Raw genomic sequence first — 27,940 nt, 5'->3', positions numbered from 1 at the left:
TAGGCCACAGCTGCTACTGCTGTTCTGAGTGCTAGCTGGCTGGTTCTGCCTGGATGCTTGGATGAAATGACATTGAGGGGGCAGAAGAAATGCTGAGGCCTCTTGTGGTTTTGATGGGACTCTTACTATAAGTTAGAAAGAGGAAAGCAGTTTTACTTCTGCCATTTTGCACGTTAGAAACGAGTGGGGTGGTGGGATTCAGTGGGTGGACTTCAGCAATTGAGGTTACACTACGTGGGTTGTGCTAGGGCTGGGGTGGTGTAGTTGTTAGAGATAGGCCTAGTGGTTGGGACTGAGGGCTGGGAGAAAGTGTTTCCTAGTGGTTGGAGCTCTGAGTCTATAGGTAGTGTGATCTAATAATTCTAGATGAAACATGCAAGTAGGAAGGGTGGCTCTGTTGATGAATACTCTAAGGAATGACAGCACAGCTACCGCCACTCGTACTATGAGGTTGTGTGAACCCCGCAGTTGGACCTTGGGGCTACAAGTGGTTGATTAGTGACAAAGACCAGAAGTTCGGCTAGACTACTGATAAGATTTGTAGTTATTGATCATACAACCAGAATCATTGGTTTGTATTTTGGAGGCTTTAACTCATGAGCTATTTATATGTGGATACTTGCAGGGTGGTTCCCAGACTGGGAATCTCAGTTTGTCAATAGTCTATGTTATTGGCTGCTGTCTGACAGGAAAGAGTTAAGAGATTTCAGCTTTGAGACTGTTTTTCCATGGATCACAGCGTTCCCCCTCCTCCCCCCTAGTGACGCCCTCAATCCTCTTCTGTTCTTTAACTGTGTGCACAAAGAGACTGAAACGGTTTATTGTTGATCCCCATCTCTCAGAGTCACCCCTGGGCTATTCGCCATTCAAGATTGTGAAAAAAAAAATAAAGAGAAAAAAAAATCCTGCAAATCTTTTCAGGAAAACAAACTAGGAGGAAGAGGCGCCAATTTCCTCCCTGAGGGTCTCTGAGAATTAATTAAATGCTTTCTTCATCCCTTTCAACTTAGTTTTCCCTCCTTTTCATCTTTTTAAATAATTTTACACAGAAATTATACTGGAAGAAAAAAATAAATACTCTTAATTTAAGTGTAAGTTCTGCTTCTAGTTCTATTACTCCCTTCATTTACAGTTGGGAGAGAATGAGAAGGTAAATGAGGTCAAAATATTTGCCAATCGACACAATACAGACCCAAGTTTAAACTTGGGCTTTCTTTTAGTCCTCAGTTCTAACCACTAGAGCACACAGCCTCCCAGTCCTGAGCTATAACCACTAAGGTCATATCACCTCCTAGTCCTCAGCTCAAAAAACTAGGCCACACTACTACCTCATTCAGAATATTCAGCCACAGCTGGCTGTAAAACAAGAAGAGAAAAGGAAAATGGGGTTTGTAAAAGTTGGCCTGAATAAAATCCCTCAGATCAAAGCTGAATTAGTGTTTTAATTCCAAAAGGGCCGCTGCGTTCCCATAGGCTCTCAGCTTCCTGCCCCCCACCGATCCCCCTTCTATTTTCTCTCCAAAGAAACCCATTCTGAACAGGCAGAGCTGGCAGTGCTGAACAGGAGACCTATTGTCCCCATGCAGAGCTCTGAAGCAGCTCCAGCAGGCTGTTACACTTTGGGCATTGTGACTGTCTGTTATAGTTATAGCTGTTTTTGGTATGAAGTACAAACATTTGATCAAGGTACATCTGTAGTGTCTAGTGAATCAGTTGCATAGTGACTAATGTATCAAGTATCGAATCAGGTACATAATTATTATTAAAAGAGGTACAGTACATAGCAGGTCTGTATTAAATTAGACCTAATTAAACGATGTTGATTTGGAAGTATAGGTTACTGTGGTAACTTGGTGGAGATGGGGGTGACATTTATATCACGTGTCTTCATCTACCCACTTTATCCATTCACCACAGAACATTCATTAATTGGCACTTAATTACATGGAGGCACAGGCTGGCATAGCCATGGGAAAATTACTGGGCATCATTAGGAAGCCAAGAGACAATAGATGAGTCTCTGCTGGGTGTCCGTGTGTTTGTGTGTTGTTGCCTATGTGATGGGGGATTCATGTTCCTTAAGAAATAACATAGCCTAAAGACATGCTCACCAGACCACACTGCTGCGGCTGAGAATTCCAAATCAAAGTTGCAGGCTTTTAACAGACAAAATAAAGTCATTGCCCAACGATAACACCCACATCTGAGGAAGTTATTCCTAATGTACTGTATACAGTTTGATACACCTGGAAAAGATGACGTGTTTTATAAATCATGTCATTGTCACTTGCCTATCAGAGAACTGCATTTCCTGCATAAGGAATTACTATGTATACTGAAGGTCCTTTTCCAGGACTTTGATAAAAACTATTTAGTAAAATTAAAAATGTATGCCATTAACATTTCACTATACATGTTTGGTTGGTGTAGTGCAGGAGGGCTGTATTTTATGCAGGACAATGTATGACATAATAAAAACCTACAATATATTCTATGATATTATGTTGCTTAGTTTTGCATATCGAGTTAGGTAATGTTTGAACTACAAGGTTGTAAAGAGGTCCTAGAATTATTTCAGTACTAAGTAACTTCACAGAAAGAATATAATAGTGTGTCCTATACTGAAAAATAAATACAAATATTTCCTTGATGTGAATACAGGTTTGCAGCGTTGAAAGTTAAATAAACACTCAATCCTAATTTAAAGGCTCTAAACCTGAAATGCTGCCTGCGATATATTCTGTATGTCTCTGAGGTTAAACAAGTTAAGCTTCACTGGATCCACTACCAGGTTTGATATGAACAGGAAACAGCGCAGTGAGCTGTGCAGTTCAGGGAAGCATTGTTTTACTACTGCAATAACTTCCTTGGTCTGGAAGGAAGCTCAGTCCCTTATTTATTACACTGACCTGTCTTGTGTCACAGTGACTGAGCTCAAGAGTTACAGAAGGCCGTGGTTGCTTTGATCTTGACCTGACGTTAACTCCATAATCCTGTGGGGGGTTTACAGATAAACAAGCCTGCAGGGTTCCCAGCAAACCCGATGACTGGACACTTTAAACAAGCATGAGGCAAAGTACTGGATTAACTCACCAGGTTGCTTAACCTTGTGAATGCAGTGCGACAAGTTGCCACCCTGCCTTAATGGGTGAATAAGTGAAAGAAAAGACCAAAGGCAGCAAGGGAGAAAGGATCTTGGGGTATTTCGCACCAGTGAAACCAGTGTACCGACTGTAGGGAAGACTGGGGCTGCCCCAAAACCACCACTCCCAGCAGGTTTCATGACCAGTAAAGCTGGCGGTCACAAACATTTATGACAGGTACAGAGCTCAGTGGGAAAAGATACAATGGGGGGGAAATTAACAAACCGTAGCTGCTGTGGCAAGTAAAAACGAGCTAAGCAAGAGATTAATCTTTGATGTACAGTGCTTTGTGGCGTCTGGGCATGAAAGACTAGCAAGAAGTCATTATACCACAATTGTTGAGGTTAAAAATATTTGATTAGGATACAAAGAAATGTTAGCTTTGTTTATACATGCAATGTTTTATTTTCACTTCACCATTACTGTAACAAATGATAACCTCTTCCAAAATCCTATCCCCATTAAAAACAACTAGACTGGAACCCCTCATTTTTTTTCTTCTACCTCTATGCAGGTCAAGACAAGAACCTATGTGGCGCTCTATCTGCCATATAATTTGCTCCTTCCTGAAAGAGACCCTAATATTGAAAAACTGGAGGCAAGCTATGTATCTTAATTGTATTGTAGGAGGTAGTGTTGAAACAAAGCAAGTTTTTTTTTTTTTTTAACAGTTTCACTTATTGTACTAATATATTTAAATTTAACTACCAGAAATATGAACATGTTGTCTTAAAGTCTTCCAATAAAAACAATTAAAAAAAAATATTGGAAAGAGGTATAAGGCTTTATTAGCTTGAAAAGACCTAATGTACTCATAGAGCTGCTTTGAAATTAGCACCGCTGGCTAAACATCATGCTGAAAGTAATCCAATACTGATGGTTGTCAAGGATCATATGTGTAAGTGAACTTGCAAATATGTGCTAGTTATTCTTTTAAGGGAATCTGATTAGTTTATCTAACCCCAACACGTTCTGTGATACAATTACATACATCTTTTAGATCAATTTCCCCTGACATTAATTACAGCAGTTTTACTATTAGATTGTTAGGAACGTTTTGAGGGTTTTGAGGTCATTGCGGGTCAAGATAGTGAGTAGTGGGGTCTGGGGAAACACTGCAGCTAGTGCTGATTTGCCTCTCTTTCTTTGCCTACAGTGTACACTTATTGTAAAGTGAGACAATCCTAATATACAATCTTTGGCTCAACTGCATCACCAGCTTTTGCTGACAGAGGCAAGACAAATGCCTTAGTAACCATGTGGGTTGTGATTTATAATTAGGGCTTCTGTTTTTCATTGTTTATTTATTTAATTTTTCTGTGTTTATTCTTTAGCTATTTTTGAGTTTTACGGTGGACATTTTTTCTGTTTTTTTTGTGTGTTCTTTTACATTTCGCCACAATTTGCAATTCTGTTTTAAATCATCCATATCTTAACTGTAATACAGCTTTAAATCCCGCAAACATGCCTCTATTTCTAATTGTAATCTCATTTTAAATCTCGCAAGCCAAGTCTCCAATAAAAATGTAGGAATTTGCAGCCACTCTGTAGTTGGGGTGGGTGTAAAGTATTCAGAACGAATCAATGATAGATACAAGTCAGGAAGGAGGGGCACTGCCCAGCTGCACTGGGAAAGGTAGTTTTTTTTCTAAATGGGAAAGGGGATAAGTCAACGTGGATTGAGTAACCATTTCCAGTGTTTTTCCGGTGTTTATTGGCTATACACCAATTTCATTTTTGTTGGTTTTATTGGTTTTTATCGGTTAAAAAAGAAAATCAGAAGCCTTACTTATGATACACATGTAAGCTGCTCTCAAGTAAACCATGTGTCTTCTATATATCAAGTATCTTGTATAAAACATGCTGCAATGCTGTTACTGTACTGGAGTAATACATTAAAAAAAAACAACACAAATACAAGACTTCCTATGCTGTTAAAAACCTGGGTAGAAAAATACAGTAAACTCAAACTAAGACTAAAAAAAACCCTTTCTTGGATAGTTGCGACCAGTCGATACTAGGCAACATTAATGAAAAGCAGGACTCTGAGGTAATTAATTAGTGTCCAGAGACTGTTGACTAGTTATTCTACCCCAAATATTTATAAATCCTTCCAAAGACAGGAAGTTAATCCATTATGCAGGGCTCTGCCGTATTCGTTTCGAGATACTGGACTAAGTCTGGTTTTAAAAAATGCGCTCCAGTCTTCTATCAGATTTCAGAGTTCACTGGAAGTTTAAGGAGGGTATTTTTTTAAGCAAAGATTTGAGTGTTGAGTACAAAATCTCTGAAAGGTGAGGTACTGACAGCACTGGAGACTAAAGCCTTCTGTCTGTCCACAAGGACGCACAGGTAGAAGAGCCTCAAAAGGTAAGGGCCAGGCAAGACTGGAGAATGAAGTCCTTTGATCATCCACAAGGAAGAAACAAGAGGCCATGTTTTCTCCACTCCTGAATTAACTCATATTCTCTAAAACCTGCAGACCAGCATGGAGGAGAGGATTGTTCTATTGTGTTTAGTGGTTAAGAAAATGTATTAGGCATCAAGGAGGCAGTGACACCTCATGAACTTAAAGAACTGTCCTGGTAAATGGAAAGTTCAAAATGTAGGTTGTTTCAGATCACTTTGAATTTAGTAGAAACACTTGACCATGAGGTGCCTCAAATAATTATTATTAACAAAACACAATGACACTTTAAAACTTGTATTTACTGAATGGCAGCCAATACAATGTTTTTAAGTACACCTCCTTAAAGAATAGGGTTTAAAACCTTAGTTATTACACCTTTAAAGGTGCGGTAGGACTGGCGGCGCAGGCCACTAAATGCAATATATCCAGAGGGAAGGTCTATCACCGGACCAGATGGCACATTCTGACACCTGGGGCCCTACAATATAACCAGATTTGAGGTCTGACCAAGCCCAGAAACATATCGCATGTAGCAGTTTGAAAAAAATAATCACCTAATTGAGGCACAGATAACAGCACTGACTGATCCAGGGACTGGACACTGGGGGAAAATCTGAAAAAATTGCTAACAGCTATCATCGTAGCAACCATCAGCCTACTGCAAAGGCTCCACTATGACAGCTTGCAAATCAGACAAAAGTATTTCTTATAAATTGTGCAGGCGGTGTATATAGTATATAAAACCACACGTGCATGGCCACATACAGATCACAAGAAAACAGACACGGTCAGACACTCCCCCCACACATCGTTTAAAGCAGCCAATTTATGCAACAGGTTTGGGAGATTTATTGCAGTCTGGAATGAACTGCAATGTAACTAAAAAAACACTCCCACTCTCCCTTTAGTGCACAGAGCTAATCCAAACCCCCTTTCTCTAAGCCGGACACTGTTGTGACAATAGAGGGATTATGGAAAGGATCAGAGGCTAGCTGGTTTTTTCATGGTTAGCTGGCCCTCGCCCACATCACAGAGGTGCAGACTACAGAGCTGGTACACTGTGGGCAGTGTGTTTGTTCAATACCAATGACCTTGAAACTAAAATTAGGGCCATGTCATAAACGCATTAGTATTATGGGAACTATTAGTCCATTCTAAAAAAGGCATTGCAGAAAGAATCAACAAGTCTTACTCTCCGAGAAATCTAAGGCCATCCACCCTTCGGTTGTCTAAAAAAAAAAGAAAAAAAAGAAAAAAGAAAAAAACATTGGCGATGCAACCACTTAATTTTGATAACTTAACATTGCAATTCTGAGATTGTGCAGTAAAATCTGATGTTCACACGTCATGCCTTCATACTAAAAACAAACAGGAACTATTATACTATCTTGATTGTTAGTCAATACATAGCTGGAGATGTTTTGTGGCCCAAGAATGTATGATGGCTTATGCAGTGCTGCAGCACACACGCAAGGTCAATGCATGTGTAGAAGTGTGTGTATGTGTGTGAGGTTGGACACAGGGGTTAGTAACCCCACCCAACTTATCCCGGATTCTTTATAAGAACTTGGATTCATGTCTTATTTTAAAGGAAGTATTTCTACTTGTTTACCCAGCACTCTGCCCTTTTGTCAGTTTTCTAAAACTTATATGTTACTGAATGCTGCCATCCAACCATCTCACTCACATTACGTTGTAAGTAGATTGTATATGTTTTACATAATTCATAAACTGAATCACATTTTTTATCTACATTAAAACACTTAGCCAATAAAACAACGTAAGCTAAAACATGGTATTGTGCAGTAGTTTAAAGTCTTGTGTAGCTCTTGCTCTTTTGCGTACACCTCAACTCGAAATGTGCTTTTCTCAGTCAAACACTTACTGGGATTACACTTTCTTATTAGTCTATGTGCAAAATCAGGTAAGATGAGATTCCATGACCCACCCCAAGTAAAATAATTCCGCATATGTAGTGTGATAGGGTTCTGGAGCAGTGTTAGACTTTAGGGTGGATGCCGTCCACTCACTTTTTTGGAAGGGTGGACGCTATCCACCCACTATTTTTGGTGAAACTGCATTTTTCACACTCCATCTTCACTGTTATTTATCTTGAATAGTAGCCTATTTTATTTTTCCCCAGTACTTCATCGTTTAATGTTGCCAACGCAACTTTTCCTTTTTTTGCGTCTGTTCCCTGGCTAAACAGTCACTGGAGTCTTGTACTGATAAGCAGCACAGTGCCTTGTTACTGTTTACACACAGCCAGCATGAGTAAACAGGAGCTGAAAAAAATACAATCTAAAATAACTCCCATCGTGTATTTATTTACGTTCATGTACATTATGACAACCACCAGTTTGTACAGGAAGCTGAAGTTATTACAAAAACGTTAAACATACCATTACTGACATCTTGTTCCAATTAAATGCCTAGAAGATCTCTGAAAAGACCTCAAGTGAAACAGATTGAGAAAATAAAAAGTTATCCAAATTACATTGCAGTGTTAACACTTCTAAACTTTGATTTCAATCCGGTCTACACAAGCCTAACCTAAACAGTCAATTGAGATCAGTTAAACAACTTTAGCCCACATCAAGCGAAAAGAAATATAATGTGACAGTCAATTATTGTATAAAGGATAAGAGATCAATAACAGCCCAAAACATTTCTAATCCAAAAAAGGACCTTTAACAAACAAGCCTTAAGTTATAAGTGTTTCATATGTTAGAAATAATTTTGAAATTATTAATAGTTCACAAATTGCAAACATGCAGCTGGGCCTTTTTTTTTCTTCTAAACAGCCACAGCAAAAACAGCAGCCCTCTACAGAACCAGATCAAACTGGTCCTGTGCAAGTCTGCTGCCAAATCCTCATCTTTATAGCATCTGGAATTTATGTCTGCCCAAAGAATGCATGAAGTGGATCAGCAGTGACGCAAGAGGCCTGTGTGCAGTTCAGATCAAGAACAATTTATTATTTGCTATTTGTATATTATTGCTTTAAGAAACACAGACACCTCTTTTAAAGGGACACACAGTGGGGACTAGCAAAAGTACAAATCCAACATAGAACCCAATACATTCAAAGCGTATAGACACTAATCGTGGTTTGACACAAAAAAATGGCCTTGAGGCAATGTGCCCTGCCCCTGTGTGTATTTTTGTGTTTTATGTTGTATGTTGCATGTGTTAATGTTGGTGTATTGTAGTTGGTACACGGGATATAATGTTAGGCTTAGCCTCCCCAAGCCTCTTATACGTGCCTATAAAGCCCTGGCATGATACAATACATTCTCTGATGTCTACACCTGTCTAGCTGGCACTACAGTCTGATTAGTCACTGCTGCGGCTCCTTGCCTCCTGTCTTATGTTTACAAGTTAAGCAGTAATTTAAACTGCATTGCAACTGAAATGTTAAACTACTGGAACCTGTTAAATACTTTTATTTAAAATATAATGTTCTACCTTCTGTTCAAAGCTCATGCAACAAAAGGATTGCCTTTGTAATCCACAATACCCACAACTGACCTAGAAAATGCTAGAAGAAAGATGTGTATCTCAAAGCGTCCTTTTCATCTGGAAAACTAAAGTCATGTGACCATAAGATGACAGCCATATTAATTCCAAGGTCAAAGTGAATTTTTCATATGAGCAGTTGAAGAAGTGCCAGCAGTAGAGCATTTTAAAGAACACAAGAAGCTGTATAAATACACTGCGGTATAAAAGCAGTCAGAGTTCAAAAATAATTTGTGAACTACCATCATTAAACATTTATACCACACAAAAAGAATACTGAGAAAGTACACCACAATCTGTAACACAAGGTAATTTTAAAGAAACATGGTTATAGTTTACTGAGCCATTAATGCATTTTGTTGCATTTTGATTAGACTATAATTACCACAATACCTAGAAAAGGATGCAGGTGCTGTAGTAATTTGCAAGAAGGATCTTTCGACGCATTCAGAGATGTATTGGGGGTAATTCTAACTGCTGAAACAATGAAAACCCAATGAAGCATATTTTTTGGAATATTAAATTTAAAAAAACTACAACAGAGAGTTAATACCCTCTGGTCCTGTTCTGATGTAAGTATTACTGATGATATGACTAAGTTAATTTGGACCATAAACTTCATTTCCATCTGTCACTGGTTAAAATAAATATGAGATCCATGAATGATGTGCATACCACAATTCTGGTTGTTGTTTCCATCATTGTTGTAAATGTATCCCACATGGTAACTGGAAGTACTTATTTTAACCAGGGATTACTTGGGAGACTTGGATGTTGCATTGTTTTATTTTATGTTATAGAAAATAAGAATGCTTTAGTGATTTGTACACTTTTGATCTCTTGACGTTTTATGTAGCATAGTGAGCAAACATTATAAGCAGTGCTTTATGATACTAAACATCACAGGTTGTTTTCCTTTTTTTTTTTAAAGGCAGATGGGCCAACACCAGCACTTGATTAGATCTAGCTTGGTCTAATTGTAAAACAGATCTGAATAATACAAGGACGCCAGTGTGAATTCAGCATTTAAACACAGTTGCTTCAAGTGCAGAACCTGGGGTGCAAAGAGATGAGGTCTAAGGGTTCACTCTCCCACAGATCTAACTCATCAACCCCTACCCCTTTCACCTATTCTCCTGCTTCTCTCCCTCTCTATAGGGGGCAGAGGAAAGGCTTTACACAGACAGGAGGATTCAATTAATTGGGTGGTGATGGAATGGAGAGACTATAGCAGGTGATTACAGCAGAGGAAATTAGGAATAATTAATAGGAAAGGATTTCGAGAAAGTGGAGAAAAAAGAAAGAGGATTAAAAGCAAGACACCAAATGAAGCCGCTTTGGCTACAGCGTATTGGCTTTATTTTATTTAGGTTTTTTTTCACTTCACATTCCTTTACACTGCTTTGACCAAGCAGGTTTTGTTGTGTTTATTGAGCTTTGAGCTTCATTTGAAAATACTGTATTTACACAGGATACATTCACTGGGATTCATTCATGATCTAGATTCTTGGGTTTGTTAGTACTGATTTATAAAGGTTGGCATACAGTATTACATTAGTCCAACTTTGTAGTATACTGCATTGTAGATTAATCTAAATACAGTGTGTCAGACTACCAATGCACCTCTGCTTTTCATAATGTAACACACCACCCTTTAGTCATATAATACAGAAAATGCACCAGGATAATTTATCTATAGAAAATGCAAAAAAGAAAAATTACATCATTTTCTTTTTTTAAATTTTCCTAGTGTTTATTGTTCTGAGATGAACACACCACAACATTATTCCTATCTATAAAACACATCTGTTTGATGCATAGTTCTGCCATGTACAGCATGCAGTCTGCTTAAGTTTAGATACTTAGAATAAAAGCTTCAGATGACAGAATTCTGTTCCCTGATTATAATCGTACCAAAGTGGCACTATACACCCCCACAAATGTAGCCAATGTTACCTTTGGTCGTAGATTACAGTAAATTGGGCTCTGTGAAGCAGTCTGATATTGTCATTTCTAGACAGTCCATCTCCTTTTCTTGGACACTGCTTTAAAAACTCTCTATTGAGTCTGTCTAGCTGAATTACAGCTTCCAAAAGACAGCCTGTTTCCTCACTGTACACTCTGCAGCTACACCCGTCACCACTCATGACTCTTCGAGTGTGCTTATACATACGCTTAGTCTATGTCTAGCAATGTACACTTTAAATAAGAAAAAAAAAACAATAAATACAATTCAACTAAATAGAGTTATTTGTGAAGGAACAGGTGTGGCTACAACATTTTCCCAACATTCACCAGATCAAAATGGCTTTTGATCAAGAGCGTTGGAACTGAACTGATGACCTTGAGGAAAAAAAGTTTCATATTCCAACATTTTTCTGTTTTCCAGAGAGCCACTCTTGAAGCTGGCTCAAAACACCTGCTGCTGTGTGTCATCTCATTAAACCGACCCCCCCTCCCTCTACCAACCAACAGGGGGTGTCTGTGGGAACTGCCAAAGCGGCAGAAAGGGAAAGGGCTTAAATGGGATCTAAGGCCAGTCTCAGGAGACATTAAATACATACAAATTGAGAATTCCTGCCACTTACGGGCTTAGTGAAATATTTCCTCACAGTGAGTTATATGCTAGCTTTTTATAGTACAAGTGTAAGAGTAAGAAAAGCCTGCTTGAGTAAGTCTTCGTAGCGTTACATCCATCTGGAAGATCAATAAGTTGCTCAGTTATTGGACCATCAAAACAGGACTGATTTTAGATGCATCAATGAAACACATTAATAGAAGTTTACCACAGTAAAATCATAGCAAAGTTAAGCCAAGTAAGACATGGTAAAGTAAGGTGATAAAATACTAATAAATAACATGGTAAGTAGTACACTGCATACTGCATTTACCATACTGGTATGCTGGTAGAACTGCAAATTGCTTGGGCAACAATTACATTTTACCACCAGTAATTTTAAATATATGACCAAGCTAGTAAAGTAGTAAATTAAAGATATTAGTATTGTTAAATACAGTGCTCAATTGTTATTACGCGATTTGATAATTCAATTCGTGGTTAGGTAATGTCAACACTAAATTTTCATGCTGTTTACTTTATATTATAAGAGCCCTTCTCTAATTCACTGTTTAATGATTTTTTTCATAGTTTTATGATTTTTTTTTATATTTAATTCAGATAGCAAAATAAAGAAGTAGCACTGTACTCTTATTAATGTCCTGGGTTAAAACATGGTAAATATTACACATCTATGAGAACATGTGAGCGTTTCATGTTTTTTCACAAAATACTGATATGGTTTGGCTGATCATTTGATAAACTTGGTTTAGTATTAATATTAAAAATAGTTTTGTATATAGACCTTTAATTTGGTTATTAATGTACAGTAGGCTTATATTTGCAGAATCCTCTTTTTCTGGGCAATCAAATGTTTTTGGTTATAAACAGTTGTAAAACAAGTGTCAATTATAATGTTGGTGTATTTGTCTGTATAGGTATGTCTGTGTGTTCATTCATGTGTTTGTTTATGATTGTGTGCGATTGTCTCTGCCTGTGTTTCTCTGTGTAAATGTCGGTTTGCTGTATGTGTGTGCATGTTTGTATGCATTTGTTTAAGTCTGTGTCAGTCTGCTTCATTGTGTAAGTTTGCACATCTGTGAGTAATCACTGTGGCAATGATTGCCCTGTTTTTTTGGACGAGGAACTGGTTTTAATGGGCCAAATTAGGGATTGTAGAAGTGGACTAAATGAAAGCCCTGTTTTCAAGGCCTGCGTGTGTGTCTGTGAAAGGAGACCGTCCCCTCAAGCACCCCACCCCCACCCCTGCTCGTCCACTCATAGCTGCCCGGTCTTGACCTTTTGTTCTTACCCTTCAAAATAATAATGGATCCTGCATGAGACACAAGGAAGGGGGAGTGGGCTTGTCCAGCAGCTTAATGTACTATTCTAAAGGGGGAGGGTGTCACGTTTCATTTGGGATTTGTAACATTTCGTATAAGTTTATCCTTGAAAAATAACTTGACCAGTTTGCTGACAATAGTAGTTTTTTTTTTTTTTTTTTAACAGTAGAGGCGTAGACTTCTTCCTCCATGATTCCCCTAATGTCACTCAGTGAGTCAATTAACCAAACATTAAGACACATTCAAGTTGTGTTATCAAGTACTGTCGCAAAATAAATAAATAAATAAATAAATAAATAAATAAATAAAACTTAAAAGGCCAGTTTTCCAGCTAATCAAATTTTACCCATAGATTTGATATTGAGCTTATAAGGTAAGTATGTCCCTAAAAAGGTATTTATCTTGAGGTTATGACACAGACCTGGTTTTCCACCTATTATAAACAGCATGCTCTGTAATCTGAATAAACACATTCTAAGTACGCAATTACACAAGTGAAGGGGAGCAGTTGTACTGAATCAGCCATTGCCTCAGGTGCATTAAAAAAAAAAAGTTATTGAATACAGGAAGTAAATTCAGTAGTTCATTATATTATACAACAATCATTACTATAATAACTTTTTACAGCTTGTATATAACATAGCTACCTTCGTACAGTAGTGTAAGATCTTATCTCATTGATTACATTCTTTTGGCCATTATAATCCCCTTATTCCTGTTCATATAAGTTACAACAATATGTATCTACCCCTGGGAGTTCGAAATCAATTCAGTGATTTTTGCACCAAATTTTGTAAAACCATATCCAATTTTTTTCTAACTGTATTCTATAATTCCACCATTCTGCAAGAGGTGTGTTTTTAAGTATGAGGCGTAGCAATGCTGCTGGATGCTGCCATCTAGTGAGAACTGAGGGAGCAGAAACCTTAGTGTCATAACCTTACAGTCATTATTATTATTATTTATTTCTTAGCAGACGCCCTTATCCAGGGCGACTTACAATTGTTACAAGATATCACATTATACATTATTTCACATTATACAGTTATCACATTATTTTTACATACAATTGCCCATTTATACAGTTGGGTTTTTACTGGAGCAATCTAGGTAAAGTACCTTGCTCAAGGGTACAACAGCAGTGTCCCCCACTGGGGATTGAACCCACAACCCTCCGGTCAAGAGTCCAAAGCCCTAACCACTACTCCACACTGCTGCCCAATCTGCCCAAAACAGTCATAGAAAGTGCAACAGGTTCGAAAGGCTTAAGGCAAAATCAATGTGGATAAAATAGTCACCAAAGTCAAGTGGGATGAATCCACTTTTAAAAATACCACAGCAAGCCACTGAAAGACAAATATTCTACAAACGTGGCCTCTTAGAAGCATTCAAGCAATGGAACACATTTCCTCTTCTGGTTCTGCTACAGAAACGTACTATACACATATAATGTACTATACACATATAATGTACTATACACATATAATGTACTATACACATATAATGTACTATACACATATAATGTACTATACACATATAATGTACTATACACATATAATGTACTATACACAATCAAATCAGTTCAGCTTAGCTTCAGTGGAAACTTACCATACCAAATTCCTTTGAGACTGTTTCAGCCTAATCAGTCTACTACCTGTATGTGTGAACTGCTACCCACTTTGGAAAAGGGCTTACCTTATCCTTGTGTATTACAAATACAAGTGTTCTGTTCACAAGGCTTGGTTCTGTACCTGTGGGGACACGCCCTCTTGTTGGAGTTAAAATAATATTTCTTGAGATTAACAGAGCTGATTGTACATGAACACAGAGCAGCGCACACCAATAGAAACTTTTTTTGCTGCATAAATTAATACCTGTACTTACCCCTTATGGAACCTAAGGAATCTTCTCAAATATTCTTTCAATGAAACACAGCAGCCAAAGTGCAATTGAACGGTACTGGGTCATTTTTGTTAACTTCATCTAATACTCTTAATTAGAAGAAGAGCACAGCACACGTATGTTGTTAAAAAAAAAATAAAAAAATCAAATAAGAAATAATACTAGAGTCCCTTTTTAGTCTCCTTCTAAAATTGGAAGGTGACATGTCTCTCAATGAATTTTTGAAAGTACCAAATATTATAATTCCTGTAACTTGTTCTATCTCCGGCAATCCAGTGACTGATTTAGCTAATTTGCTGTGAAATGGCAACTTTAAATTGTTCTCGAAAGTTAAAAACAATTTGGTGTGAGGATGCCATCTGAGCCAAATAAAACTCCAACAACAGTATGGCTCCAGTCACCAACGTGACCAATGGATCACAAAGATTTCCATACTGCCGCAAAATTTAAAAGAGCCATGCTAAACATCTGACCAGCCTCTTAAAATGGATTAGAAACTGGAACACGAAGCAGATTTGAAACACCAAGTAAATGTGACGGGGTACTCCCCGCCCCTGTGCATGGTCTGTATTATTTTGTATTTGTTTATTATTAATATTACGATTTATGTATTTTATGTGACAGTGAAAAGCCAGTGTTTTGATTTATTATGTTTGGTAGGACGAGCAAGGTGCTGTCTGCCATTATTTATTTTAAAAATACCTCGTGGCTGTCAGCTACTGTTTATCTAACTAGCTGACAGTCACGCAGAATTAATAAACCTGTGCAAAATGTGACCAAGGGATAATAAGATCATTAATATCTAGTTAATCCCTCAGTCACCACTATAAAGACCTGCAGCTTTGGCTGCAACGCGGTTGTTGAGTGTTCAAGAGTAGAGAATGGGAGTAAGAAGGGGTAACATAATTATTAAAAGAAACAATTGTTACTTGTTTTAGTTATTTTCTTGTCTGTCTATTTGTTTTGCCAACACAACGTTTTGTTCTGTGAGACTTTTGTTTTGTTTAAAATAATAAATGAAAAAAGAGCGCATTTGCATCTCGTCCCATAATACTGCCTGTGTGTTCCATTCATTTTCTGGCCTGACGTCACCACCAGTCATCCTGGTCACAAGCCTTTAAAGAAAAAGTAATCACAAAGTCAAACATTATAATTAACGGCTAAGCCCATTAATTTAGGTTTTAGAATGTCAAGCCATGTTTTGGATGTAACTGTTCCCAAAGTACTTCTGAATTTTAATTAGCTAAAGAAACAAAGACAATGTATCAACTAGAAATGGGATTTTTTGTAAAAAGAAACCAAGCATCCCCGAAGGCGTAATTAAAGGGAAGTGTCAATTCTGATAAAATTGATTTCTAAAAATGAAATATAATGAATATCTGAAAAAGATCTGTATGTCCAGAGTTGAATCAATATGGTTTGAGATCTGTCCTCAAAATCACTGCAGAAAAAGCAATAAAAAAACAAATAAAACACAACATAAGTGCTCTGGCTTTCTGTTCCGTACCTCATCGTATTGTTATTGCTGTGTTACCTGTTTGACAACGTGAGCAATAATCCTTACACTATCAGTGCACTACAGTGGACATTTTGAAAAGAGCTCTGAAACAGACTTTGAAGTTATAAGTGTTTACAAGTTTGTCAGGATGTTAACATGAATAGAAAAATGACAGGCAGGTTATTTAAGCATTTGTAGCAACACGTGGAGACGTGTGACGCTATATATTTCGGAACCCCATTACTTACTCTTTAAGTAAGAAAATCTAAGCACATTAAAATGTACTGTCTCTATGCTGCTGAAATTTCACATGACCTCAATACGGCAGACATATTAGTATTCAAGCTCTTTCCATACTGAGTCTGCAGTAGTAAGCCTGATTGTAGCACCTAAGGGAATTACAAATATCTTTCAGTAGGTCTTTTAACATTAATAGGATGCATCTGGTTAGTTTATCTGAACACGAACATCTCCAGTTGATGTCTCCAGGGTCCTTTGAAAAAGACTAACCTGTCTAACCTGGTGTAAAGTTATTTTATATAGATATACATTTATTTTTTCTATCTATCTATCTATCTATCTATCTATCTATCTATCTATATATATATATATATATATATATATATATATATATATATATATATATATTTTTTTTTTTTTTTTTTCACTTTGTTCAAAAGCACAACAAAACATGTGTCAGATTGACCGAGCCAGACACTAAAGTCATTCCACAAACTCCTTCTCAAACTTCCTTTCCCTCCCCAGTGTCCGGTCAGACAGCTGGAATTCTTCATTGCATAGGGCTTGCATAATACTCAACATGGGAGCCAAAAATCCTTTAAAATTGATATCCAAGGTGATTCAGAAACAAAGCACTATAGAAATTACACATTTTTGGTATTGTTTCAGGTTAACAAGTGGACAGTCATTATGGACACATACAGTGGTGATGGCTTAATCATCGTGTTCTGTGTGCAAGTCATGTGCTCATAGTTCAGCAGAGGCATTTTATGAAAAGTATCTGAATATGCCAAAGCCAAGTAACACAAAAGTGTACCGTGTTGTTGTGGCAAAGTGGTTTGCAGTGCGCAGGTGTAGAGGTGATGCAGTGCTCAGTAATAACAAACACAACACAGTTCACGGTGAAAAACAGCTCTTTATATGTGCTGGGTTGCTTGTTTGGCAACCTTAAATAATAATACCTGGCTCTACAAAACAATGTGTACAGCGCAGGTAAACCATGGGGTTCAGTCCAGAAATAATAATACTAATAATGACACACACTTTATACACACATGATCACAAGTCCAATAGTGAGTTCTCCTAGTGCAAGTGGTGATTTAATACAATAATCGGTGACAGTAGTGCAGTGTAGTCTGGGTTTGATGCTGGCTTAGCGCGACTGCTCCCGGATATTTAGCCGTCTAGAATAACAAATAACAACAGTTTAAACAGACAGATAAGACAACACTAAACACTCACGGTACTTTTTCGTTTGTACGTCCTTTACAGGTCTTTCCGTAACTATAACAAAGGAACAGATTGCTTTGCCGCATCCCCTGATACACCCTCAGTCACGCCCCCTCCGGTAGAGAGTGCAATCACGTATCCTCCAATCCATGACTGACACATCTCCCACCGCATTAAGGCGATGACTTCTGGTACTGTGACTCCTCCCCCTTTCTGAACCAACTTCCGACTGACCCTGTAATGAACTGCCAAACCACCCAGTCCAGGGCACACTGTTCCTGTTAAACAGCGCCCTCACAGGTCGGGAGGGAGATTGTTGACTCGGATTCATTTGCTCTCAGTCACAGTTGCTGAAAAAGTATTAATTGTGGAGCTCAATTCAAACATGTTTTGTAATAATGTTTTAATATGGAGAATTGCTTATGAATATATTAGAATATAGCTTTTGTAAATCAACAAGACAGAATTATACAATACCTAACAGAACACAGCAAGTACCACGACAACAGCCGGTACTTATTTGCATGCTGCACATTCATTTACTTTAACCCAAATAAACTTCAAGCAAAGGTTTGCTCTGGATGAACAGCTGCTTGGCTGCTCCAAATTCATCATTGTAGAGACCAACATTATGTTATGCAGGATGCAAGCCAAAGATCATTAAAAATCACAAAAAAAACAAAACTGAGCTTTAAAAACATGTTAAATATTAAGATGTAATATCAACCACTTAAAAGGGTTTGAAAATAAAATTAATTCATGATATAAGAAAGAGAGGTACTGGATCTACTCAGAGGCCAGTCAGGAAGCTGGCTCTGGGGTAAGAGAAACATGCTTTTGAGAAGGGCAGCAAAGGTTTGGGAACCCTCTAAAAACAGCAGCGAGTCATTAAAAACACATCAGCCCTAACTCTCTAGAGACACCCCAGCCATTTTAGATTTAATTCAGCCTCTTGTTTTTCTTTCCTGAACACCATGCGCACGGCTACAAACATGAACGGAAAACAGCTGAGTCTAATTTGCATTTTTTTTTCTTCCCAGTTTAGTTTCGGTAATGCATTTCACGGGCTGATCATTTCGAAGAAGGAGGGAGAGGGGGGTAGGGGGGTGGGCTGGTTGTGCCAACAAGGGGTTCTATTCACCGAGTAGCATCAAAAAAGTAAACGCTGATCTGTCCTCCTTCTGCGCCACTTACCAGCAACACACTCTAATTCAATGTCATTTGAGGAAATTGAAGTGAAAAAAAAAACTGTTCTAAATACAGGGTGTTTAATGACTGCAATAGTACACCCCTTTACTGTGAGAATGTGTGCATGCATGCTTCCTGTATACAAAAGTACCAATCTTCAACAAATAGGACTACGTCAGGGTTGAATTTGCATGTGTGGGTCTTTTTTGAAAGATATGCTTGATTTACCATTTGACAATAAAGCTGGGTTCACTGCTTTTTAAGGCTAGGCTTATTGTTTGGCAAGTGGTTATTTTATTATAGTATATATATGCAGAATTCTGAACAAAACAAAATGCAGTTCTTATAGGTTTGGAAATACATTTCTGAGGGATGCAGTACGTTTTTAAGAGGAGATCCGAGCCAAGGGAGTATGGGCAGCCTGAACTTGTAATGTTCTGCCCATCCAAATCAGTCATACATTTCAGTCTCATAATTTTGCAGTTTCACTAATGTTTCCCAGTTTTTATCATACTTTACCATACTTATGTGATTCCCTTGCTTGCTTACAGTTTACATGCCTTTACCATAGTATACCTTTTTATGAGATCATAAACGTCTGTGGTCTGGCCAAGGACTTCACTTTGGCAGAACATGTACAAGGAAGAGGAATCAAGTTCTTTAATGCAACCAAAGAACAAAAAAGATTGCAAGGAGTAGGGAACAGTGCTCATGTTGCTAATGCTAATAAGTGCTAATTCATTTCAAAGCCTTGGTATCCTCTTTTTACCTAACTGAAATATACATTTAGGTATATAGTATATGTTTAATATGTATCCATATATGCTACTGGAGAGTAAAGAACAGACAAACTTTAAATTCAGTTCATCCTCTAAGTGGGAACTCAATCCCACTGGAAATAAGACCATGGGGCATCTATGAAAAACAGGAGAAGAAAAACAAGCCACTTGCAAAAAGTCAGACTTGTCTGGCTGCCTGCCTGACTCTTGGCATAACTCCCAGTGCACGCATGGCTGCCTGCCCATGCCTTTGAAATATGGGGGCCCGGGGGGGGGGAGGGGGCGGGGGGTGGTATTTATTTAATGCGCTTTTGTTTTTGTTTTTTAGCAAAAGGCCTTAAACTGTTTACATGAAATGCAACTTTGTAAATGAAGCTCGACTAATGTATCTCATGCCTGACCTGAAATATCCCCTGCCATACAGTCCTGAGCCTTGTGTGGTGCGGTAGTATTGTATGTGTGTGTGTGTTTTTACCTGGGTTAAGCTGGGACCACCAAACCCAAGCCAGATAAAAATCTAAGTCTCCAGAGAAGAAATAGTTTATTGGGCCACATATGCAGTCTTCCAGTAAAGAGTTATAACATTGGCATTTTCTTCGTATCCCTCTGAGATAAAAAAAAATAAAATAACACCACCAACTGGACAGTTGCAGAGTGAATCTGACCCTCTTCATAATGTTCACCATTTCCCTTACGGACCAACCCACAGTGTTGACAGCTTTTCACACACAGCCCTTTATTTGCTGTTCGTAAATTGTAAACACTGTGGGGGACATGTATCAAGATCGACCGATGCAGCGCTGCTGTTCTGCTGCTTCATAAATCTAATTTAAATATCACAGACTTCATTTACAAATAAGCCCCACCTACAATTTGCCCATGCATATAATTAAGGCTTGACTCACCTGAAAATACATGGCTAATGAGCGTCGGAGCGCATTTTGCTGGTGCAACACGGCCTTAACTTGACAAAAGTGTCATGACACATACAGGGCAATTTTAATCACTCTGGCCTTAATGCCATTGCAAATGCTTGATACATGTCCCCCTGTATTTCTTATTGTTAGTGCTTGTAAGTACGTAAAGTGTTAAGCAGTCTAAAAATAAAACTCCAATGCACTTCCATTAAGGCTGTGTGGTACATTACTTTAGCCAAAAATGTGGAAAAAGCAGGGAATTTATATCAAAACACGTCCACTGCCATTTTTATAACTCCTCACTTGCTAATACACTTTGTGGTGTTTGGAATTAATTATAAGCAATATCCCTTTTCAAAACAGAGTGCCTTCAGGTTTATATTTGTATAGAAAGCGGCACAGAGAATCCTGCGTGGAAATGTTGGATAGAAAGCCTCTGGATCTTGGGCCTCACATCTGGCGTTCTATGAAAAGAGATTTGCCAAGTGGACGTTTTTTCTTTATTCTTCTCAAACTAATAGACTGGCTGTGAGCCAAGCCACTAAACACAGACACAAAGCGAAAGAAGACATGTGTGTACCTCTTATTTAGCTGTCTTCTGCTACAGTTGTGAACACTGTCTTAGTGTGTTTTCTGAAGAGAGTGGCCACATCATCCACACTTTTGTAATTAATGCAGCTTGCTCACTATCTGTATTAATTATCTGACAAAAAGGTAGAGTAGGCTTTCACCGCTTCACTACTTAAGAGGTAGTTAATATATCTAAACTTGTTTCATCACTGTGAGTGCCCCATATTATATTATGTTAAATACACAGTGTGTGGTGTACACTTTGGGTGTTCGTGTGTACTGTATGTCAGTTAAAGTGTGTGTGTGGCGCTATGTGCGAATGTAGTGGGGGGGGGTGTGTGTATGACAAGACAAGTGTTATGGAAACCACACTTTAGTGTCACAAGGCCATTGTTTTGAGTCCCTTCCATGGTTTTAGGAACAACCTGAGGGTATTTCTCCACACCAGAAAGGTCTATCATAAGCCTAGGATATACAGTAGATGTGTAAGTCGGAGGTTAAATGACTTCTCCAAACAGGCCTTATTTCAAAGCATATCACTGAGGTTGTGTTTGAAAACCAAAATACCCAGATCAGCAGATTTATTGTCTGTTTTTTGAGACAGAATACCTCAAAAAAACTCCGCCGGTGCCCTTATTGTGTCATGATCTTTTGCTTTTTGCAACAAAAACTCCCTGTGCGGTCAAATGTTAAAAAACGAAACATTTCAATTTGAGCAATTTAAGTTAAGACATACCAGTCAAGTACAATACATTTTTTTTCAACCACAATTTGGCCCACTCAAGCAGATAAAGATGTATAATGCTGTCTATATATAGTAGACCCTGATTATCGATGTGATACAGCCATTCCTTTGCATCAGATGTGATACAGCCATTTCTTTGCATCAGTTTCTTTGCATTTTTTTGCATCAGTTTGACTTGTATCGCAGTGTTTATCAGACATAACATTAAGATTTATGTTTGCACAATATAGCTCCCCCCCTAAAAAAAAAAGAAATAAGCTGCAAACAAAATGACTAAAAAAGAAAATACAAGTATCACACGTACAACCTTCAGAGACAGTCCAATAATTATTTTAAAAAAATAATTATTGGATTAATAATTTAAAAAATCTAACTACCGTCAGCGAGTAGGAAGAGCTCGACCCGATTCTAGCCTATTTTATACAGTGTGTCAGCAAGAAAGACGATGAGGCATGGAGCAGCCAAAAATTTTGAAAATGAACATTAAGAGTAAACTAAATTAGTTGTAATGTTATATTACAGCTCAAAACTCATGTACATTCTGGCACCACCTATTTCATTTATTAACAATTTAAATTACTATTGCATTACATCAGCTACTGCTGCTTTATATAAGTATCTTTGCTATTTATATTTGTGCTATCAACAATATTTATTTAAAAATAAAAACGTATCTATATTTACTCATATTCTTCATATATTACATGTACAGCCTTTGTGCCTATCCACTCATTTTAGCTGAAGGAATGTTACTTCATTTAGTTTAACAAGTTTAGGCTAGTAGGACCTTGTTACCACACATGTCTCTGGCTGCCCTTTATCCTCAGTTGGTTCTGTCTCTGTGTCTGATGGAGCTGGTTAAAAATACAAACACAGATTTGTATTGCTGTTTTGTTGTGTGACCCGGTTTCCTGGCTACAGCTATAGATTGAGTTTTACGGCTGCTCTGTGTTAGCATCCTCACTTTCCCAGAAGAGCGGTCTGCAAGTCCTCCAGGTTTCCAGCTCCACAGATGGGAGTTTTATTGCTGCCCTGCGCTGTCTCTGGAAGACCAACTGCTGACCGCTGATTTTAAGTTTATTAGTATTTAGAAAAAAATAACTTTCATGTTCCTTATTTAAAAAGCTCAAGACAGCTGGAATTTACTAACTGCCAACATTAATGTTGTTACTGTTAATATTTTTAAAGAGTAACAGCCAGAAATCACTGAAGTTTTAAAAGTGTTTGTAAAAAAAGGATAAACCATCTTTCAAAACTAAAACAAAAAGTCTTAATGAATACTTAATGGGTATTTTTTTAATTAAAAGTTTTGTTATGTTTCTTTTTTTTACTAGTCTGTTTCAATGACTTAATATTTGTTTGCCTAGTATGTCAATTTCATGTATTAAAGCTGTTATGTGAATCCAACAGTGCACTCATCTATTACTAGAAATACCTAATAAAGAAGAACATTGATAAATGAAAAGCAAAAGTCATTGAAGACTCACTATTTTAGCTAATTATTAAAAGCGAATTACCAATATTAAAAATAATTGCTTTTTCTTCATTATATATATATATATATATATATATATATATATATATATATATATATATATATATATATGTGTATATACACACACATTTAAAAACTGTTTTCCTGATAAATGTTTTGACACCTTCTGTTTATCGTTTTTCAGACACTGAAACCTCAAGGTTCTTGGTCCACAACCCAGTTCTGAATCGCATTGTACACTACTGGATTGAGGTGAGGAGGTTAGTACAAAAAAAAGGTCACCCTTCAAGTACTGAGCAGTTTAATTAGATAAATCAAGGAGAGTGGCAAAATATATCCTAATGTGCAGAAAGCTATGCTATGTGAATTTATGCCAGTTACAATCTGTAATTAGGCCGAATAAAGCCATACCAAATAATATAAAAATGTGTGCCGTTACTTTATCCTTGCTTGTATAGAATTAACTAGCAACATATTCAGACAGACACATTAATAGCTGATAAGCAGAAACATGTGAATAAATGGTAGAAAGTAGAGGTGGGCAACAGAGGTAGGCAATTTTTGTATCTAATTAATCCTTTTAAAAAACACACATACCTTGCCCCTGGGGTGCCTTTGTTACAATTGCAGCCTCTTAGATATTGGAAACTATAAGAAAACCAGTGCTCCAGCTAGGGAAAAAAAGAGAGATCTGCAATGTTCTAGGGAACTTTTACAGGCCTGCTCTAGCAGTAAGAAATGCAGATCATGTGCTTTGGTTCCTGCACGTTCTGTTATTTTGATTTGAGCCTAAACACATAAGAACTCCAGAAGATTATTTTTGGGCATTCATGTTCAATGTTGGACAGTATAAATAAAAAGCCTTGATAAAATCACCAAAGAAGACATTAGCCAAAGCGATTGTCTCCTTGACTTGCTTCAAGAAACTAATAAAGTGTTTAAAGTTAAGGATGATTATCTGAAACCACAGGGTGCCCATACTTCTGATCCCCAGTGCATGTGGATCACTTCTAGTTTATTACTGCACTGCCTCTGATTCTAATTAAGTTCCGCAGTGCCTGACGGATCTGCTTTCCAGAACAAACATCAAGGTCTAAATCTATAGTCTGGCAAACAACACTGCTACATGTAAAACTGCATGTAACCTCATGTCACAAGAACTAGAACAAAATACTGAATAATTCCATTCTCATCATAAGTGACTCATGATTATTCAACACTGCCACAAAACCATACCAGACTAAAATCAGTGTAATTCCACAGAGCCATGGAGCACTGCCAAATAAGACAATACCATGCATTTCTATTAAGAAAAAACAACTTTCTTGGTTAAAATGCCGGAAATGTTGCAGGTAGACTGCTGAATAGCAATTAAGTTTACATTATATGCCACAGATTAATTACGGATTCTTATTAAGGAAAGTCAGCTTCAATCAGGGTGAGTTTAATGTTAAACATCTTAAATTTGTCCATTATTATCCCTTACTTTCAATACTGCTACACACAAGCGGTAGATTTAACACTTCTTTACACCCACTTCTGTAGGACTTTCTTAATGCCCAGTGCCGTCACCAGTTTCCTGGTGAGCCAAGCTAAAGTACTTTTTTTTTTTAGTTCTGGCAACGGCTACTGCACAGGTTCTTGTTTATGCCCCATGTTATGAGAGACTTGGTTTATCTTCAGTAGGGCTCACAAAACAAGCCATAGAAGGGTGCTGATAGCAGAGCGGTTGGTTTTGCTCCCCTCCTACAACAGACCCAGACCCCTTTTGTCTTTCAGCACAACAACAAAAAATCTGTCTTTAAAGTGCTTGCGGGAAATGTGCTCTCTTTGCGGCTTGCACAGTGAAGGGCCCTCAACTGGCCCTATTTCCCGTCACCGACGCTCTCAACGTTCCCTCGTTCACACACAGAGATCCATGTCATTGGGAAGGACGTAGGGGAGTTTTGGTGGTAGCCAGCAAAGGCATCCTGCCAAACCAGGTCTGTGAAGAGAGGTTTTTGATAATGTCACTGGCTTCCGCTTTCTATTTCACTCTGACAGTGAGCAGGATTGTTTGCTACGACTTGGCTGACTTGCACAGTGGACAAACCCTTCTCTTTCTCTTTATAGTTCTCCTTTTATTTATTTTTATAAATCTCACCAGTATTGAATGATGTGTTTCTGTGGGCATACACTACTGTGGAATCTTCAGACTCCAACACGTTTTACAATTACATAATTCATTACTGTGCTGTCCCTGCCTTGTGTAAGGACTGTTGCCCAAGCTGCAATCAGCTTTCACAGAGACCAAGTTACTCAGATAGTTCTAATCAACGCAATTACACTAGAACTACAAGAACATTGGGAACGAAGGGTGTTCATAAGCCATGAAATGTATTCATTTCAATTATTTAATGTATCTGCACTGTATTAATAAAAGGTCAAGACCTTTAACCTGAAGAATAATAGTAAGAAAACAAGCCAGGTGAGCTGTGTTTAACTGCTTGCTCTCAGCGTCGGATATTCCTGTCTTTTACTGATTCTGGTTTCAATTGTTCGTAACTTTGAGGTTCTACAGTAGTTAATGCCTGCTGTTATACCACATGGATTCAGATCTCACCACCTCATACATGTATAATAAGAAAGGTTGCGTCTTGTAAGTATTCAGATAGAAAGCACACTAGAAACACTAGTTCTGCTGTAGGTGGCTCTTCACTGCTAGACATCACTGAAAAGGCATTTTCACTTGTAGCCCACAAAGCCAACCATCCCTGTTTATCCTGCATTCACTGCCATTTTTTTATATGTTACTGATAAAATATGTTCCATCGCCATAATTAATGTGTGCCTGATTTTAGCACCCCTACCCAGGATTTTTTTTTTGTCAGTGAAACTGGAGTATGTGGTAGCATTGTGTTTAGCTCATTGGATATTTAATTTAACTCTAATCCAAATCGAATTATTTTTTAATCTCATTAAATAGAGTTTTGTGGCCAGAAATGGCAAAAAAATAAAGAAAAATGAATGGAAAAAACAAGTCATTATACTGACAAACATATTACTTGTTACAGCCCGGAACAGAATTCAGAGTCCTGGAATGCATGAAAAATGTATTTTTCATGTTGAAGTATTTAAAGCACAATGTGCTTTATTAATAATTAATTTCCATTGTGATTCTTTTTCAAAGCATCATAACCTCATGCTTATTGTCAAGCCTGCTGTACACTTAACTTATCTGACCGACTTAATGACAAATAACCTTGAAATGGTTGGGTTTTGTATCAGTTTAAACACTAAAATGTCAAATCAAGACAGCTTGTTTGGATTATGTTTTGCATTTACAAAAGTAGTGGCGGTATGATAAACACATTTGCACCAAGTACCAATTTCAAGTTTTTGTAGCAGATGGAAATGAGATTAAAGATGAATGAGCACTGGCAAAGGATCAAACTAATGACTCGTCCTTTCCCAAAGTCTTCACTAACTCATTTGGGAGACAGGGGTCTAATTCCTGGGGTTCAAATCCATTCCAGGTCAAACCTGCCAATGCACCTCCACCTCCACAGCAGGGATCCCATTCACTTGGGAATAAGAGGGCATTGGAGGTCTCCACTGTGCTTTCATGCATGGGATATCTTTAGAGGAAAGCAGCTCAGTGAGATCCACAATAAAATATTCAAAAGACAACATGCAGCCAACCAAACACAAACAATATCTGCCCTTACCTTCCAGTTCAAGACCCGAGTTCTGAACAGTGTAGTTGAATACAGAAAATGGAGCAATAGGAGACTTGGCCACAATTATCTACATAAAAAAAGAAAGAAAAAGATTACATTAATGTGAGTCTTGGCCCCAAATTTGTTTATCCAAACTCGGGAAAGGAAAATTAGCAGCATCTTTTTTTGTGTAAATAATGTATTATTTTTACTACACTGTCCTTATATTATAAATAAGTCCTTGTATTACTAAACAATGGTACAAATTACACTATGATCTTTTTTCCTCCCAAAGAAACAATCTTTATAAACATTGGAAGAAAAACTATTAATAGCTCAATTAAGTGTCATTTTTATACTAGTTTTCTGAAAGAAAGAATGGAATTATCTGCAGTGTAGAAGTTTCATAAATATCAAACTGTATTTTATTACTATAAATCAACTTTGCAAGAAGTCATTTGTAAAATGATCCACTAATTTCTAACCTTTTCCCCTTCTAAACCACCCATATATATATATATATATATAAAGCAAACACTTCAAGAAGTTATCTGCAGATGCTCAAGCTCAAATATTTTATGGGACGTTTTCCAGAGCAGTCTAAAGTTCATTGGGCTGCTTTGTAGCAGGGGCACTAGACATCTTACTTTGGGTCACCACTACAACCCCCTAAAAGGCTATATTTGAATATAAAAATGAACCGGTG

General features: G+C 37.6%; 1 protein-coding gene across 5 annotated transcripts in view; it reads right to left on the bottom strand.

The window, feature by feature from the left end:
- Positions 1-27,940, bottom strand: part of LOC117421874 (DNA repair protein RAD51 homolog 2-like) — a 175,604-nt gene that overhangs the window by 73,645 nt on the left and 74,019 nt on the right. For 3 of the 5 annotated variants that reach the window (XM_058987504.1, XM_058987505.1, XM_058987506.1), the window contains exon 9: positions 27,244-27,322. In XM_058987504.1, the coding sequence (XP_058843487.1) occupies positions 27,244-27,322 (79 nt within the window). Of the gene's footprint in view, positions 1-6,745; positions 6,783-17,520; positions 17,797-27,243; positions 27,323-27,940 lie in introns of those variants that run through there. The other 2 variants (XM_058987507.1, XM_058987508.1) reach the window with 2 other exon arrangements.

The sequence above is a fragment of the Acipenser ruthenus genome, chromosome 15 (assembly GCF_902713425.1).
Source record: "Acipenser ruthenus chromosome 15, fAciRut3.2 maternal haplotype, whole genome shotgun sequence".
Taxonomy (NCBI): domain Eukaryota; kingdom Metazoa; phylum Chordata; class Actinopteri; order Acipenseriformes; family Acipenseridae; genus Acipenser; species Acipenser ruthenus.
Note: the sequence above shows the minus strand (reverse complement) of the source record. Positions and strands in the feature narration are given on the sequence as shown.